Source organism: Pyrus communis, chromosome 12, assembly GCF_963583255.1.
Source record: "Pyrus communis chromosome 12, drPyrComm1.1, whole genome shotgun sequence".
NCBI lineage: Eukaryota > Viridiplantae > Streptophyta > Magnoliopsida > Rosales > Rosaceae > Pyrus > Pyrus communis.
Genome location: NC_084814.1, coordinates 3,007,904 through 3,026,438, shown reverse-complemented (window position 1 = coordinate 3,026,438; position 18,535 = coordinate 3,007,904). Strand labels below are relative to the sequence as shown.

At 37.1% G+C, this 18,535-nt stretch overlaps 3 protein-coding genes across 4 annotated transcripts; all 3 read left to right on the top strand.

Annotated features, from left to right (window-relative positions):
• Positions 1-2,086: 2,086 nt before the first annotated feature.
• Positions 2,087-2,839, top strand: LOC137710327 (transcriptional regulator SUPERMAN-like). The gene has a single exon (XM_068449274.1). The coding sequence runs from the start codon at positions 2,087-2,089 to the stop codon at positions 2,837-2,839; it is 753 nt and encodes a 250-aa protein (XP_068305375.1).
• Positions 2,840-9,282: 6,443 nt separating this feature from the next.
• On the top strand, positions 9,283-14,002 carry LOC137710284 (acetylornithine deacetylase-like). 2 transcript variants are annotated; one of them, XM_068449216.1, is made up of 10 exons: positions 9,283-9,780; positions 11,412-11,656; positions 11,742-11,850; positions 11,956-12,094; positions 12,170-12,227; positions 12,390-12,407; positions 12,521-12,645; positions 13,036-13,190; positions 13,306-13,339; positions 13,432-14,002. In XM_068449216.1, the coding sequence occupies exons 1-10, from the start codon at positions 9,445-9,447 to the stop codon at positions 13,563-13,565; spliced, it is 1,353 nt and encodes a 450-aa protein (XP_068305317.1). In that variant the 5' UTR covers positions 9,283-9,444; the 3' UTR covers positions 13,566-14,002. The 2 variants fall into 2 exon arrangements, with proteins under 2 accessions (XP_068305317.1, XP_068305316.1); XM_068449215.1 differs by having other exon boundaries at positions 11,412-11,658; positions 11,729-11,850.
• A 342-nt stretch (positions 14,003-14,344) lies between these two features.
• LOC137710282 (acetylornithine deacetylase-like) lies at positions 14,345-18,523 on the top strand. Its single transcript, XM_068449213.1, has 10 exons — positions 14,345-14,805; positions 15,481-15,725; positions 15,812-15,920; positions 16,025-16,163; positions 16,241-16,298; positions 16,437-16,454; positions 16,568-16,690; positions 16,909-17,062; positions 17,147-17,180; positions 17,268-18,523. The coding sequence occupies exons 1-10, from the start codon at positions 14,470-14,472 to the stop codon at positions 17,369-17,371; spliced, it is 1,320 nt and encodes a 439-aa protein (XP_068305314.1). The 5' UTR covers positions 14,345-14,469; the 3' UTR covers positions 17,372-18,523.
• Positions 18,524-18,535: the final 12 nt, after the last annotated feature.

The following is an 18,535-nucleotide window of genomic DNA, read 5'->3' as shown; positions in this document are numbered from 1 at the left end:
ATTCTCGAATATTAGACTTTAGATGCAGTGTGCTTAGCGATGACATTTTTAAGTGTTTTAATGTGACACAACATAGAAGTTATAGATTTAGGGGATCACAAATGGTCGCCTTAGAATACAAAGTTGGAACACTAGATAATTGAGAGAAGTTTCCAATTTCATTGATAATGGAATGAAAAGATAAACCCGAAAGTTTGTTTAAATAGTTTTACAAAACCAAAACGGTAAAAAGAAATGAAACGGGAGATTCATCTCGTCATTTCCTTTCTAAAAATGTATTTTGGACTGGAAACAAACTCCACAAAAAATAATCATCAGGATAAAAAAAAATAAAAAAATAAAAAAAAACTATTCGTCACTATTAACGCTAGAATTGCTAATCAGAACTCTTCTTCTTGTTCTAAATCATAATGTATCAAATTTGTTCTTACGAGGTTTACTGTATCTTTTCGGCTTCCTATCAAGAATAATAAATAAACTGGTGTTGGCAATCTGGTAATCTACTCAAATAACTTTCTAGTGATATTATTAGTTACACATAAACTTTAATATAAGGTTACATTTAAAAATTTCTCTATATCGAGTAATACTACACTTGATATATTTTTATACTATATTTTATACCACAATACGTGGCATTCGATGAGAAAAACCCAATATTAAATGAAATAAAATCACAAATTGATTGTTATGATCCATTTGTTACAAAGCGTGGTATAAAAATGTGGTATTAATATCATTGTACGTGATAGTCCTCTAAGTCTCATATTCCCTTTATTTTTGTAAAAAGAAAAATATTAGGAAAATCATCTTTTTAGATCATATTTTATAGACCATATGAGTACCGGTTGATGGTTGGTTTCTTGTTTTAATGATTTAAAAAAGAATCCAACTATCAACCGCTACAAAATATAATTCAAGTAAATGATCTCTCCAGCATCACCCTTCTAAAAATGATTGCCAATCTTCATCTTCATTTTTATGACTTCTGAGTACACAAAAAAAAAACTTAATTTTGAACTATGAACCTATATATATACTGCCCTTGCCACAACTATCATCGCCACCACCTCCACTACCATGTCCATTTTTATCATTAGATACAATTATTTCACTTTTACATTAAAATTTATCAAACGCTCAACTACTTTATTTTACAGCTGATTATTTTTCTTGTTTTTGTTTTGAACAAACGATGTTATCTACACTAAGGGGGAGAGGTAAGCTTAGCCTCACAATGGGCTAGCAATAATGTGGTTCAAATTCGCCTTTGGCTATAATTGAACCTAAAACCTCTTGCTTATAAGTGAAGAGAAATTCCACTAGACCGTAGTACTAAGTGGCTATAGTTGATTATTCTAAAAAGTGCAGCAATCCCAAACTGGCCATAAGTTCCAACAAGTACTTAATTTCCTCTTTATTTCTCATGTCTGTTTTGTTTTTTAGGTCTTTATTTTATATGGAGGATATGGTAGATTACACTGCTAGTTAGAAATAATTTTTGAGTAATGCTACACTTAATATCAGCCAATATCTGTTTGTACCATCATTTGTTCCATATTTTTAATAGAGATAAGACACACATGTGTTGATGGGCCATATGTACCTCTCTTAGAGAGATAGACAAATGAAGCTACAAATAGATGGTATTTTGATCATTTTTAGCTTAATGACTAATAAGACCATATAATTATCTGTGTTCTGTGTTTTTCCTTCAGTTCGCATCTATAAATTAACTCAAAATAATTAAGGATTTATCTCATTAATGTATATTGTGTTTAGGAATTTTGAATTTTGAACCAGTAAACACATATAGATTGACGTTGAAGCCAAAGTAACTGTCTGGTATACAGAACACAGCTAGTGGAGGTGGCCTAAGTTATTTAAATGTGTATTGTACTAAAATCCAACTGCTTGTTGCCCAACTTTGGTGATACACTCGGTGTTAGGGTTTCATTTTGTCTCTACCCTTTCCTCTCCTTAGCCGATTCCCCCTATTTAACCCGTTTCACCATTTGCTTCCCCATCAACTCATCCATCGATATCTCTTATATATCTTAAATGTTAGTACAAGTACCATACTACCATGGCTGAACTTGGCCTTCTCTCCCGGACCGATCTCCAGAACTTAGCTCTATCACAACAAAATCAAAATCAAACCCGGTTATCAAACCCTAACTTGGTCCCCGAAGCCTGGATGTGGAACCCTAAGGCAGCTCAAGAACCTGAAGATGACTCATGGGAGGTGAGAGCCTTTGCGGAGGACACCGGTAATGTAATGGGCACCACATGGCCTCCAAGGTCTTACACTTGCACATTTTGTAGAAGGGAATTCCGATCCGCCCAAGCCCTAGGCGGCCACATGAATGTGCACCGCCGTGACCGGGCCCGCCTCCACCAATCCTATCCTCAGATGAGCCCGGCAGCAGTCTCATCAGCTTCCACTTCCTCATTCATAATCCCAACTCAAGAATTTGTGAATGCAAATGGTGGATTATGCCTTGTTTACCAATTGCCAAGCCCTGATAGTATAAATGGTGCATCCTTCAATACTGCGACAAGTTTGATGAGCTCGAGTAGAACACATGGCCATGGTGTTGAGTCATCATCACCATCCACTCTTCTTTCAATTTCACCCAATATTCCACCTCCTGACTACATAGTGTCAGTTGTGCCACCAGCTGGAAGAAGCAATTCTAATTCCCAATATTGTCACTCAAACAAATCATCGGCTCATGATGATCCGGAAACCTCAAAGCCTGGAACCGAAAAGGGCAATTTTGAAGAGCTTGATTTAGAGCTTCGGCTTGGGCATGGCCGACCGGCAGTACCATCTTGATTCTTCACCAAACAAAAAATTAAGGGACCACTGATGTATAAGCTTATTAAGGCATGTGTTTGTGTTTGCAGCTAGCAGATGGAGACCATTCATATATTCATGTGTAAGTCGGCAAGAGTAAGATGCAGTATACTCTACCTAGCTCGCTTTTACAGGAACCTGTTTGAGATTATTTTCTTGGTAGATATAATTAATTAGTTCTTATTTGTGAGAATTTTAACTCGCAACAAATGTAAGAGAAGAAGAAGACGTAAAAGGCATATGATATCTTAATCGTAACGAATAAATTCAAAGAAAATCAAGGTGTTATAATTAATTATGGAATTATGGAATTATTTTTATTTTTATATTTAATGAAAGAAAATGTTTTTAGTTGTAGTGATGGGGTGAGATAAAAGCTAGCAGTGCAGTGTCATTTTCTGTTACAGATTTCTGAGTAAAGACTAAAGGGTCTCTATTGTGCTGCTGTCTCTGGGCATACATTTCCGTGGGGATTGTTTCTATTACGCAATTAGGGCTTAACTTCCACAAACCACAGCAATGCCACTTCTCCCGAAAACCCAAGTCCTGATGTGAGCCTTTGATTGGTTAGCCAGCCGTTTATAATCACATGCATTAAAGGGGTTCTTCCTTCCTAGTCATTTCTGATAAATTCATAGAGGAGTTCATATCATGGTAAAATGCATTTACATATGTGCTGATCAACGTGGATGTTTCTGGCAGTGAAACCTTGATTCCAACATCTTTTATTATGAATAGTTTAGGGTTCCAATATATAGTTAACTTGCACCACTAAATATGAAATATTTTAAGACTTCAGCTTAGCTTTATCTTATTCGTAAATTCGTAATCATTCTCATCTGTATAACATTTCAACATTTAAGATTTTCCATTATCAATAATACAAAATAAAAAAATGAAACTAGAACAGTATTCGTTTGATATAAAAGGAAATATATGTGTTCCATATTCAAAAAATTAGACCAGTATTCGTCAAGACCAGTCTTTCCACACAACATTTTTGGCGATTATGTGGTTGAGTTCGGCCTTATTTTGTAACCCTTCTCAATTTTCCTCCACCAAGAAACACGTATAACAGCTCCAAGTCTATCCACCAGGCACCACCCCAATAGTGAAGAAAGTTGAGGTTCCACCATAAAACCAATTGATAATATGGGGAGTAGCCTAACTACTTATAAGTGCATGCAAGGCCATTCCTCTCATCAATGTGGAATTCATTACCAACACGTCTCTCACGTGTGGCAAATTTTCAAGCCTAATATGGACAACATAACGAGGTGACATGGAGTGCATGTGACCGTTTGTCTTCACACGTAGTGAATAGTACCAGGATTGACTTTTTAGTATAAAAATATGGTTTTTCGTTAAAGTAAACAGTACCGGGAGTTTTTCGTTAAAGTTTCCTTTAGAAAATCCTTACAGGATGAATATAGCTATCTTATACCAAACCCAACCTTAAGCTAAATGCTATTTTTTAGGTTTTATTCCCCTCCCAAACCCAACCCAACCCATGCTAATTGTGTGGGTTAAAAGCTAAACAAAAGCCAAATTCCTCCCAGGATTTAGCCCAGAAAATGGTGTGGGCACCACCAGTGGGACCCCACCCACGTGGGCATGTCTCTCAGGATTTATTGAATCCAACGGCTGAAATCAAATATAATCAAATCTAACGATAAAACAAAGATCTAACGGCCCAAATTTAAATCCAACAGCTAAAATAATTAAAAAAATTATTTAACTCAAAATTCCCCCAAATTTAGTGATTTTTCAATATTTATCGGAATTTAAATATTTTTAGGTTAAAATGTTCATAAAATTAAATTATGATAGTGTACATAAATTTTTTTTCTTTTAAAATACTTTAAAAGAAAAAATTAGCCTAAATTTATTCTTTAGTAATCTCAGGCTAAAAAATTTAGAGCAGAAAGGTTGGAGCAGAAAAAATGTTTATGGGCTAAAAATTTTAGGTTTTAGCCCTAAGGTTGGAGATGGTCTTACAATAAAGAATGAATAGCTCCCCTCCTCCTTTTAATTACGTTATGGTTTCAAGTCAGGATGACCTTAATCAGAAAATAATCCATCTATATCTACCACAACTGCAGTTATTCACAACCATATGTGTTTTAGCGCCTCTAACAAATCAGCTTAGACTGAAAATTGGTCTAAACTATACAAACATAATTTTTCTAATAAGAAGGACACGACATTGGAAATCAAATGACTAAATATTCTGGGAGGAGCCTAAACCCTGCTCTTATATTAGTTTTGGAGCCTAAACCCTACTATAAGAGCAGATGTACTATCGACGTGCAAAGCGATAAACATCTGTTAGGCTTACTAATTAAACAGCACAAGTGAGGAGCATCTCGGATTGGAGAATTGAAAATGTTCATTAATGCTTCAAGGTTCTTTGATTTCTCAACTCATTCTCAATTAGTTTTCAGTTGAATTGGACAATTGGCTTACTATTTATGTAGGATACTGTTTTGTTCCTTCTTCTGTAAAAGATGGCACAAAATGTTTTTAGATTACCTAGATAGATATTTTTAGCCGGAATATAGAAAGGTATATAGATATGGTAAATAAATTTTCTTGAAAAGTAAAAAAGTAACCTACATATATACACGATAAACGCAGCTTTGAGCAGAAGCATTTGTGTATAAAGTCTGTTCCCCTAGCTAACAATCCGGAATCTTGAATAAGATCATACGACAGTTACATTTGAATAGAGATCTAATTTTTACAAATTCTTAAATTTTTTCTGTCCTGCAAGACTGGCTACGATGATTGTCGGGCTAGGTCCCAATGTAGGCCTGGTCTGAAGTACGTACTTGTAGCTTTGCTTCCTGCAATAACTAAACGCACCTTTTCAGAAACTCAGATTCTTCTTTTACCAAAAGAAAGCAAACATTCCCCCAGGTGCGGTAAATTGCTAAATGTAAGCCCATGATTTCCAGGTCTTTCTCTTCAGCTCTGTATAAACATATTCTTTACCAATGCCAATTCTTTACCGTATCCATATCCAGCTTTAGCCATCTTAGACTTCTCTCTCTTCATAAGTGTTACTCTTTATTCGCTGCCTACCTAGAGTAATTATATTGATGCTGTGGTCCAACTAATACTCGACCTATCACTACAAGATGATAGACTAGTAAATATAAGTTGAAAGATTCGTATATATATTTAGTGTTTTTGATAAATGAAACTTCACATTGACCATGTAAAAATGTTTAAAGGATAAAGATTATTTGTCATCAGTCACCAACCAGTACAAAAAGAAATACTTCAAAATTACTATTAGTCATTGGTACTTTTCTTATCAACTTTGGAAGATTTTCCAAATTCGAACCCCTTGCTCCCCGGGCCTCATCGATAATCAACGTTGCACTTTCTGTGGACATTACATTTTAGGTCCCTATTTAAGAATAATTCATACAATTAGGGTTTTTGATTAAGGTCCCCATGTTTAAGAATTATTCTGGCAGGCTTTTTGGAGTAGTGATTTTTTATTAATTACTTTTTTGAAGAATCCTCGAATGATAATCTAAGAACACACTTCACGTTGATGGTTGAGCTCACAGTGAGATCCCTTTTGGTGACTAACATAAACGAAACCCTCTTAACAAGGGTTATACCGTATACACATGTACACTCATTCCATTGCGAACCCAATTCCTTCATCCTCATCACGCGCGGTCCAAACAGAAGAAACTAACCAATTGAAAATCGATTAATTATTGGTGAGGAGGCTACGGCTAATCTTAATCCACAAATGTTGACTAATCTTATTGGCAAGAATTACAGAAGTACAACTGCAGTTACAGCTTGCAGCTATATAATGTTACAACTGCAACAAATCATGCCCCTTGTTGACCCTAAGAAAACGTCGATGCCCAATGACGGAAAATTAAACAAATAATGTTCAACAAGATCAATCCCCTACGATTATATTGAAAAAAGTCATAAAAATTTCTCTTTTCCAGAGAGAGCTTAGCTTACTTGTACTTGTACGTTTACGCCTAACGTCTAGCTTTTAAGGTGGAGCATTGAAAACCCACTTGTAGTACTAGAAAATAGTTGTAACAAAGCTTATGCAGAAAACAAATCAGAAACCAGTATATTAGTATTATTCCCAAGTTCTCAAAATGCCAATGCTAAATGATGGACCACTCTTGATACCCCTTCCACAGCGATGCATTGCATTGGTATTCGAGGATATACACACACACACACACACACACACACACACACACACACACACACACACATATATATATATATATATATATATTATCAACATATATATGTTGAGAATGAATCCCACATGAGAGGAGTGATTTTGCTTGGGCTTATAAGTAAGTTGGGTTATTTCTCATTTTGCCAATTAGTTTTACAATGAAACCTCAAACTTCTTCATTGTATCAGAGTAGGTTGTCTCCTGTGTGAAGCCTAACTACCTAACATGCTCCACCTCACTCCATTTGTGATGTCCATGTGTTAAGCTTGAAAATTCCTCAAACGTGAGGAGGCGTGTTGAGAATGAATCTCAAATTGATGGGAGAATGAACCTTACACCATTTTTAAAACATTTTAGACACAATTTTACCCTCATGGAAAATTATCGAGAAGGACTATCTATTCAATAAATAAATGAAAATGGCAAGTGGCTCTCTACCACAACGGTGAAGAGGAGTGTTGCTATTGCACCACGACGTGGATTCGAACTTCATCGGCCTCTTAATATAACAAATCTATTGTTTGACAAAAAAGATATTAAATGTATATTTTTATTATATTAAATTTTCAAAACATAAACCTAAAATGTATTTCAAAAAAATATAATTTAGCAAAAAAAAATTAAAAAAGAAAAAGAGTAAAAGGGTCTCAAGAACCCCTTCTACCTCCTCCCTCAACTACAACGTTGTCTTCTCCATGCCGCCGTCGCACAACCTCCATCTCCATGCCGCCGTGCACAACCCTCCATATCCATGCCGTCGCACAACCGCCTGTTCCCCCCTATTCCTCCGTTCTTTCCCAGGGACCCCGCTGGGATTTAGATTCAAAGTCGACGGCCTTCAATTTGTGGTTTTCCAAAGTCTTCGACGTCCCCTTATAGCCGACGCATACTTAATTCTTGATGGCTAAAGAAAGGAAATTGAAGATCAAATGGTGGTATTTGCAGTGGAGGATAGGGTCGGCTGTATGGTAGCCTCCTCCATTATCTTTTCGTTGTTCTTCATGTTTTTAATTAGGTTTGAATTTAGAAAATATGAATTTTTAAGGTTAGTTATGGAAATAAGGAAAATAATGTTGGGTGTCCAAAGATTATTAAAATTTTAATCATGGGAAATCTAGGTAAATTTTGAAAACAACGAAGGTGGAGTTACAACCATATACAAAATCCCGCCTTAACCCTCTTCCGGCCCCTGCCAATATCCCCAGCTAGACAAAAGAGCCAGCTAAGAGAGCACATACTTCATCATTTCTAATTTCTTGGCTTCATCTATACACACTGCTTGGTCCCCTCTTTCAACTGCTCCCTTTCCTCTGGATGCATGCTATATAAATACAAGCATAGATGCTGAGATATCTCTAATAATCATGAATTCAGTGTCCACTGTTTACTGGTTAATCAGTGGCTCGCCCCGCCGCAGAGAAAGAAACATTTCCAAAATAAAAGAAAATTCCAATTAATTGTTTTCTTTATTTACTTTTAACTTTTCAACCTGAGGGAATTGAGGCAGATATATCGATCAAGATTCGGACAATTAAAAGTTAGATTAAAAGGGAGAGAGGGCAGGTCTATGGGGTTGTCAAAAGCAATGCGTGTGGGAAGTAGGTTTGAGGTTTAGTCGTGGTCAGTGCATGGGCACGGATTCCCAGTCACCAATCAGTCTAATCATTTCATCTCTCTTATCCTAATCTGCATGGAGAAAGCTGTCTCTTTTGCCCCTTCTTCTAGACAATTGACTGTTACTAATAGTGACACTTCTTAACATTGCAATGACAAAAATCCTCACAGAGATTTTGTGCAAATCCCATGTGCATGCAACAACATGCTACTCTTCACTCATTGATTCAGCTTTTCATGTTCAACCTAGCTGCGTTTAGGTATGAAGCCAATGTTGGGGTTTAAAAATGCTTCACTACTCTGGAGATGTTTATCTTACAAAGAAAAATGTAACGCAGCGGAATTGATAGGCAAGAGAAAGAAAGAATCTCAAAGTATTACACAAGATTTTTATTCACTCACAAACTTAGTACAAGAGGAAACACTCAAACACTCTTAGAAGCTTTGTTGCTTCTTCTTACTTCTTACTTGACACTCTCACTTCTTACTACTTGCTCTCTTGGTTATTACAAATGGTGTGGATGCCTTCTCCTTTTATAGGCATGGATGGAACCTTGGAGAAGCATGGAAACATCATGCTAGAGATATCTAGATAATTCCACTACCTTCTTAAGCTAGAATTATTTTAAAATTTTGTAATTAATATATAAATTCATTAATATACTTGGCCACCACGATCGACGCGAAAGCCAAAACCAACAGGGAAAGAAATATTCTGATTTCGCAGGCAGCCATGGCTTCCTCCTCCACCGACGTGAAGAAAATAGTAGGCGACCTGGACAAGGAGTCCTTCATGTCCCTTCTGTCCAAGCTTATTGGGGAGTCCAAGTACCTCCAGAACAACCCACCTGACCTGATCCCTCAAGAGGACCGAGCCGTCAAGCGCGTGCTCGATTCCCTGCTGCCCCTCAGCACCACCACAGGCGGTGGTCCCTTGGTTATCAACCACGTGACCTACTTCCCCGGCAGAGGCAACGTCATTGTGGAGTACCCAGGAACTGTTCCTGGGAAGATGTTGTCCTTTGTTGGCTGTCACATGGACGTGGTCACTGCTAATCCAAAAGACTGGGTTTGTTCCTTTCTTTAATTCTATTTTTGGCCTTAGTTTGGTCTGTATTTGCTATCTGGGATTGGACTGGATTGGATTGGACTGTATCCTGTCTATAGTGTAGAATGTTAGAGTGTGGCAGTTTTATGTTCAATACATTACAAGTTATTTAACTCAATGTTGTCTTTTTCAGTCGATTATCTTCGTATGTCGATTCGTTTAGCATTTTCAGTTATGGGGCTTGTTGGAATTGATTCGAGTGATTAGCTATTGTGTTAGTTGTTTGGAGGATTGTTGTTGTGTTAGCTTAATTCCAATCAATATTTGCTGAGTTTCGATTCTTTTTTTTTTTTTTTTTTTTGTTGAATAGGAACTGCTCTGCGTTTATTCATTTCAATTTACGTATGTTTCCTAATTGGATTCTCCCAAATACATATGTTTTGCTTTATCCCTTGTGACTGAAGAAGTGCAGTTTTCCTGGTTCTATGATTACTCATGTTAAAGCTTAATCCAATATGCCTTTTAGATATTTATACAGATCATGTCTTGGATTTACCCCAAAGCTTATATCTTTCGATTTCCCCATTTTTGTGATTGAAGAAATGCAGTTTTCTTGGTTTTCGGATTACTCATGTTTAGCCTAATCCAAATGTTTTTACTACTGAAATCTTCTTTCCTATTAATAATGCAGTCAAAATCCCAATCATGATTCTGGTGAATTAAATTAAATCCAATAAATTTGAAACCCGAACAAGTTTGTTCAGTTGACAAATTTACCCTGCATAAATCTTTTGTTCTGGGGTTTTCATCCTTATGTGATGAGAAGTTGGATACTATAATTTTGTAATTTGCTGCCTTTAGATTTATGTTGTTCAAAATTGATTCATCAATAATCCAATTCCTGTTGAACTTTACTGATTTGAAATTTCTACAAACCCATTGATAGTTTTTTGGGTTTATTTTTGACAAAACCTGTTGCTTTTGAACTAAGAAATACTTTCATTTCTTATGAATCTCATTGTTCTTTTTTGGCCTACATTAAATTCAGAAGTTTTTATTTTTTGCCTGTGTATGGTTTCCTTTGTCTATATATTAGTAAGTATGGTATGTTTTCTGCTAGCTTGTCCTTGCTTCTTATCTTGCCAACTCCTTGTCTAGTTATGAGCTTAACTGGAATCAGCTGTTAATATATTACCATTTCAGCATGATGCATCTGAAATTGATTTTAACCACTAACGGAAGACTTGGCGCAAAATCAAGCGCAGTGGCGTTCTTGGATTCATACAGCCGACCCCACTTGGTGGGATAAGGCTTTGCTGTTGTTGTGTTTCTTTAAGATCCTACAGTTTACATCATTTTGGCAATAAGCTTTTGTTCACGACAAGCATAAAATCTCAACTGCAGCCAATTAAATTTTATTACACTTCACATCTTACGTTTTGAAAATAGAGTTTCATTACAGGAGTTTAAGTTTTTCATTGGTGTTTAGTCCTTCATTACAGGCGTTTGAGTTTTTCATTGGTGCTGTGTACAGAATAATGGATCACATTGGGCAGTAGTTAAAATGCAATAACGATTGTTCTTTCCTTTTCTCAATTTTGGTAGGTTAGTGATGATTCATTGTGCATCAAATTTGATTCTTGTGTATGCAGGAATTTGATCCATTCTCATTGAGCATCGAAGGAGATAAACTTCGTGGCCGTGGAACCACTGATTGCTTGGGTCATGTTGCACTTGTAACTGAGCTCATGAGAAGGCTGGCTGAGATAAAGCCAAAATTAAAGTCAACTGTGGTCGCAGTCTTTATAGCAAATGAAGAGAATTCTTCCATTTCAGGAGTTGGTGTGGATGCGCTCGTGAAGGATGGGCTACTCAGTAAGCTAAAGGATGGTCCTCTGTAAGTAATTTTCATTTCTTGTAAAACAGGACAACCAAGAAGTGTCACACTGATTAATGTTTGCGACTTTTGTGGTTCAACTCAGGTTTTGGATTGACACGGCAGATAAACAACCTTGCATCGGTACTGGTGGAATGATACCTTGGAAGCTTCATGTGACTGGGAAGCTTTTTCATAGTGGTTTAGCACACAAGGTATGTCACTGTGTCTTATGGGCCATTTTAAGCTTCATGTGACTGGGAAGCTTTTTCCCTGTTTGTAATTATTTATCTTCTGTGGCTGATGCTGAATATCTGCAGGCTATAAACCCCTTGCAGCTAGCTATGGAAGCACTGAAAGAAATCCAGTTGCGGTTCTATAGAGATTTTCCTCCATACCCCAAGGAAGAGGCCTATGGATTTGCAACACCATCAACCATGAAGCCAACTCAATGGACTTGTACGTTTCTTCAAGCTTGTGTTGAAGAATTCTACATACATTTACCTCATTTTTTTTCCTTTATTTTTGTTGCAGATCCGGGTGGTGGAATAAACCAAATTCCAGCTGAATGCACAATTTCAGGAGATGTCAGGTTTATAATCTTCTCAATCACGGTTATTTGAGACTTTTGTGGGGGGTAGTGAGAGCACTTTTCTTTTCTTGGTTTAACCAAGGAGAAGGGTATGTCAACAAGGCTTTTTCTTTAATCCTTTTCTTTTCTAGGATTTTTCTTATTCATTTTTGTTGTTTGCAGGTTAACTCCCTTCTACAAGTAAGCAACTGGCTTTCTTTCATGATTTTCCATGTCCTATAAGTTTGATGCAACGATTTTATCTCTGCTCCATTCTCCATTTTTAACTTGCAAACACTTTTAACCTGTTACAGCGTTAAGGATGTTATGGAAAAGCTTCAAGAATATGTGGATGATATTAACGAAAACATAGGAAAGGTAGAGTCACGTGGTCCAGTTTCAAAGCATGTCCTACCAGATGAAAACTTAAGGGGAAGGTGCTCTCTCTCTCTCTCTCTCTCTCTCTCTCTCTCTCTCACACACACACACACACACACACACACGTCATAAACAATTGTCATAAGATATTCAGACCAAAAAAATGTATTGTGATAAGATATTCATTTAATAACATGTAATTACTTCATGCTAGCATTCTTAGTTTTGTTCCTCACCTACATGTAATCCTAATATATCTCTAATTATAAAAATTGAAAAAAAAAAAAAAAAAAAAAGAACTTCCCACTCCCACATTCTCTATCACTCCCTTCCTCTCTCCTTCTATTTCAAAAACCAAAAAAAAAAAAATTTCTCACACACTTTGTGTCTGCCCATGTGCTAGTTAATTATTAAAAGAAGAAAGAAATTTTACATCTTTTTTTGTCTGCAGCCTTACTTTTAAGTTTTGATGAGGCAAAGTCTGGAGTTGCTTGTGATCTCAACTCCCGTGGATTTCATGTATTGTGTAAAGCTACTGAAGAGGTTGTTGGTCATGTAAAACCATACTCAATTACTGGAAGTTTACCTCTCATTCGAGAACTACAGGTACAATAATTGTTCTTTACTTATTGTTTTCTTTGTTCCTCGCCCATTTTTACTTTTTCTCTTCTACTTTCTCTCTAGTACTCTCTCTTAATTATATCAATTTGTTGTGTTCTAGGATGAAGGATTTGATGTTCAAACCGCTGGCTACGGTACGATACTATTTGGTTCTTCCTGAGGAGTTGATAGGTTATTATATCCGAGTCGATGATCTGATTCACTGCTGTTATTTATGCATGTGCAGGCTTGATGGCAACATACCATGCCAAGAATGAGTACTGCCTTTTTACGGATATGAGGCAAGGCTACCAGGTGTTTATCAGCATGATCTCTCAACTAGAAGACTCAGAATCTGCAAAGAAACAAAAGCAAATTTGAAGAATGAGAATAACAAGAAGTTGCAATCTCTGGTGTCTCAACTAGACGAGAGAATCGGGGGGCAAAAGTGGGTAAGAAAGAAACTTAGAAGGTTGAAAATAATGAGAAATTGCAATGGTACGTTGCTAATCATGGAGACAAGTATTTATTCCAATAGAGAAAGCAAAATGTTGGTATAATCTTTGATCTGTTAAGGGTATATGTTCTGCACTGAGTTGAGTGCGTTTTTGTTCTTTCCTGCATGAAGATTGGAACTTAGGATCTTCATTTCACTTTATTCATCTCATGTCAGTTACAGTGGCAGTATTTTTTTTTTTCCCTTTTTGCCTTTGTGGGTAAACTGTATTCCCATTTTGGAGATTCTATTAGAATCCAATCAAATAATTTATAGGAAGATGTGGGTTAGATTAGTCATAAACAGTAGTGTGTCTGTCCCGTCGCACCCAAATTTGAATCTTCTTCCTTTTGTTTTTTTTTTTTTTGTTTTTTTGTTTTTTTGTTTTTTTGTTTTTTTTTGTTTTTTTTTTTTTTTTTTTAATGCAAGAGGCTTTGTTTTTAAGTTATTTTTAGGGCCTACCAAACAGGAATTGAAGTTTGGAACTTAAAACTTGTTTTTGATTTATAAAAATTGTATCGGAGTTGAATACTACTATTTTAAAGTTAGATAAAATTTGAAGAGTGGGTTTGAGTGACAAATTTTAAAAATGCCAGAGTTAGCAAAGCACTTCTTAGGAGATGCTCTAGAGCAGGCAGCCACACTCTACACTCTCTCTCTCTCTCTCTCTCTCTCTCTCATACGTTAGCAAAGCACTCCTTGGATGCTCTAAAGCCGTGAGCCACACTCTACTCTCTTTCTCTCTTTTATACTTGGCCACCACGATCACAAAAGCCAAAACCCACAGCCATGGCTTCCTCCTCCACCGACTTGAAGGAAATAGTAGGCGATCTGGACAAGGAGTCCTTCATATCCCTTCTGTCCAAGCTCATTGGGGAGTCCAAGTACCTCCAGAACAACCCACCTGACCTCATCCCTCAAGAGGACCGAGCCGTCAAGCACGTGCTCGATTCCCTGCTGCCCCTTAGCACCACCACAGGCGGTGGTCCCTTGGTGATCAACCACGTGACCTACTTCCCCAGCAGAGGCAACGTTATTGTGGAGTACCCAGGAACTGTTCCTGGGAAGATCTTGTCCTTTGTTGGCTGTCACATGGACGTCGTCACTGCTAATCCCGAAGACTGGGTATGTTCCTTTCTTTTCTACGCTATGCCGAGCAGCCATGGCTGCCATTCACCAGCACCCCTACTTATATCTATATCAACTTCGCATTTTTTTTTTTTTTTGGTCGATTATCTTTGTATGTTGATTCTTGTAGCATTTCCTGTTATGGCGTTTGTTTGAATTGAATGGAGCTTCCGTTTAACTGCTACTTGTATCGGCTTTCGAGTGATTAGCAATTGTGTTAGTTGTGTGGAGGATTATCTGTTTAGTGTTAGCTTAATTCCAATCAATATTTGCCGAGTTTCGATTCTTTTTTTGTTGGACAGGAACTGCTGTGCATTTATTCATTTTAATTTACGTATGTTTCCTCATTTGGATTTTCCCAATTGCATATGCTTTGCTTTATCCTTCAGTTTACATCATTTGGCAATAAGCTTTAGTTCAAGACAAGCATAAACTGTGGCCAATTAATTTATTACGCTTCACATCTTACGTTTGGAAAATAGAGTTTCAGATGCAAGTTTAGTCTTTCATTACAGGAGTTTGAGTTTGAGTTTTTCATTTGTGTTGTGTAAAGAATAGTGGATCACCATTGGGCTGTAGTTAAAATGCGATAATTGTCGTTCTTTCCTTTTCTCAATTTTGGTAGGTTAGTGATGATTCATTGTGCATCAAATTTGATTCTTGTATTTGCAGGAATTTGATCCATTCTCATTGAGCATCGAAGGAGATAAACTTTGTGGCCGTGGAACCACTGATTGCTTGGGTCATGTTGCACTTGTAACTGAGCTCATGAGAAGGCTGGCTGAGACAAAGCCAAAATTACAGTCAACTGTGGTTGCAGTCTTTATAGCAAATGAAGAGAATTCTTCCATTTCAGGAGTTGGTGTGGATGCGCTCGTGAAGGATGGGCTACTCAGTAAGCTAAAGGATGGTCCTCTGTAAGTAACTTTCATTTCTTGTAAAACATGACAACAAAGAAGAGTCTCGCTGATTCATGTTTGTGACTTTTGTGGTTCCAACTCAGGTTTTGGATTGACACGGCAGATAAACAACCTTGCATCGGTACTGGTGGTATGATACCTTGGAAGCTTCATGTGACTGGGAAGCTTTTTCATAGTGGTTTACCACACAAGGTATGCCACTGTGCCTTATGGGCCATTTTAAGCTTCAAGTGACTAGGAAGGTTTTTTGTGTTCCTACTTATTTATCTTCTGTGGCTAATGCTGAATGTCCGCAGACTATAAATCCTTTGGAGCTAGCTATGGAAGCACTGAAAGAGATCCAGTTGCGGTTCTATAGAGATTTTCCTCCACATCCCAAGGAAGAGGCCTACGGATTTGCAACACCGTCAACCATGAAGCCAACTCAATGGACTTGTACGTTTCTTCAAGCTTGTGTTGAAGAATTCTACATACATTGATCTCATTTCTTTTGTCTTTTCTTTTTGTTGCAGATCCAGGTGGTGGAATAAATCAAATTCCGGCTGAATGCACAATTTCAGGAGATGTCAGGTTTATAATCTTCTCAATGATGTAGTGATAGCACTTTTCTTTTCTTGGTTTAACCAAGGAGAAGGGTATCTTGACAAGGCTTTTTCTTTAATCTTTTTCTTTTCTAGAAATTTTCTTATTCATTTTTGTTGTTTGCAGGTTAACTCCCTTCTACAAGTAAGCAACTGAATTTCTTTCGTGAATTTCCCGGTCCTACTGGTTTGATGTAAAGATTTTATCTCTGCTTCATTCTCCATTTTTAACTGACAAACACTATTAACCTGTTACAGCGTTCAGGATGTTACGGGAAAGCTTCAAGAATACGTGGATGATATTAACGAAAACATAGGAAAGGTAGAGTCACGAGGTCCAGTTTCAAAGTATGTCCTACCAGATGAAAACTTAAGGGGAAGGTGCTCTCTCTCTCTCACAGACACACACCGGCAACATCTCTTAGATGATTGTTTGTTTGCTTTGCATTACAAGTAGTTAGCATCAGATATGTCTATTTCTTGGATAAACAAATGAACAACAAAGGCGAAGCAAAAGAAAACAAAAGGAAAAACAAATATTTTTGGGCATGTTAATTATTAAAAGAAGAAAGAAAGTTTACATTTTTCTTTCTCTGCAGTCTTACATTAAGTTTCAACGAGGCCACGTCTGGAGTTGCTTGTGATCTGAACTCCCTTGGATTCCATGTATTGTGTAAAGCTACTGAAGAGGTTGTTGGTCATGTAAAACCGTACTCAATTACTGGAAGTTTACCTCTCATTCGAGAATTACAGGTACAATAATCTTTTTTTGCGTTTTCTCTTCTATTTTTGCTTGAGTACTCATTCTCTTAATTATATCAATTTGTTGTGTGCTAGGATGAAGGATTCGATGTTCAAACTGCTGGCTATGGTACGATACTATTTGGTTCTTCCTGGGAGTTGGTAGGTTATTATATCTGAGACGATGATCTGATTCATTGCTGTTATGCATGCGCAGGCTTGATGGCAACATACCATGCCAGGAACGAGTACTGCCTTTTTACGGACATGAGCCAAGGCTACCAGGTGTTTATCAGCGTGATCGCTCAACTAGAAGACTGACAATCTGCGAAGAAACGAAAGCAAATTTGAAGAATAAGAACAAGAAGTTGCAATCTCTGGTGTCTCAACTAGACGAGAGAATCGGGAGCAAAAGTGGGTAAGAAAGAAACTTAGAAAGTTGATAAATAATGAGAAGTTGCAAATGGTACCTAGCTAATCATGGAGACAAGTATATATTCCAATAAAGAAAGCAAAGTGTTGGTATAATCTTTGCTTCTGGTAAGGGCATATGTTCTGCACTGAGTTGAGTGCATTTCGTTACCATTTGTCGATGCTAATTTGTGCGCTAATGTGCTATGTGATGACGGTTTTTTTTTCTTTCCTGCACGAGGATTGGAGATTAGAGAATAGAATACCGCTATACACTTTGGTTCTCATTACTGCGTAAAACAATCTTTCACCCGTATGATTACGTAGATTTAGAAGGGATAAGTTTTCTTTCCGACTAATCCATCTTCTGTCTTCAACATTCGGTTCTTTCTTAGTAGCTAAGGGTAAGAGTTGGGTCATCACCGGAAGGTGTACACCTTAAAATGTATCATCATCAGATCTAGAAGAGCCTTCGGGCCAAACCCTAGAGATTGCCAGCAGCACTGAAAAACAAAGATTTTAACAACTTAACGTTCACGCACCATTGGTAGTTGAAAGGAAATGAATGAAGAGAAAGCTAGTGACTTCGTAGTAGGGCACCCATCGTACGAGTGTGAATCTCCATGGGTCTGGTGGTTCAATAATAGAATATGGGAGTTGTTCTCGTCACTCCTAAAATGTCATTCTTCGCTCCTCTTCACTTCTAGATTTCTTCAAGGGTGGAGTGCAGATTGACTATTTTGAAGTGCCGATATCTTCATGAAACAATATTAATCATGATTCGATTAAGCTGTAAATTAATCAACTACAGGATTAGATACATGCAAACACCTTTACAAGCGTGAAGAATTTTGTATCGGAATAATTTTATTGTTATAAATTCGTTGTGATTATTACTCTTCTAATCATTTCACCCCTTTCATCATCTCCGTCGATCACGCTCTAACACTTGAAGCTGAAGCGGACATAATGGCTGAAACGAGTTAATCTAATCCCTCTAAAAGAGTTCGAAAACAATTAAAAATAATGTTATGTTAACGGGTGACACGGTTAACCCGTTAACATAGCAGTTAG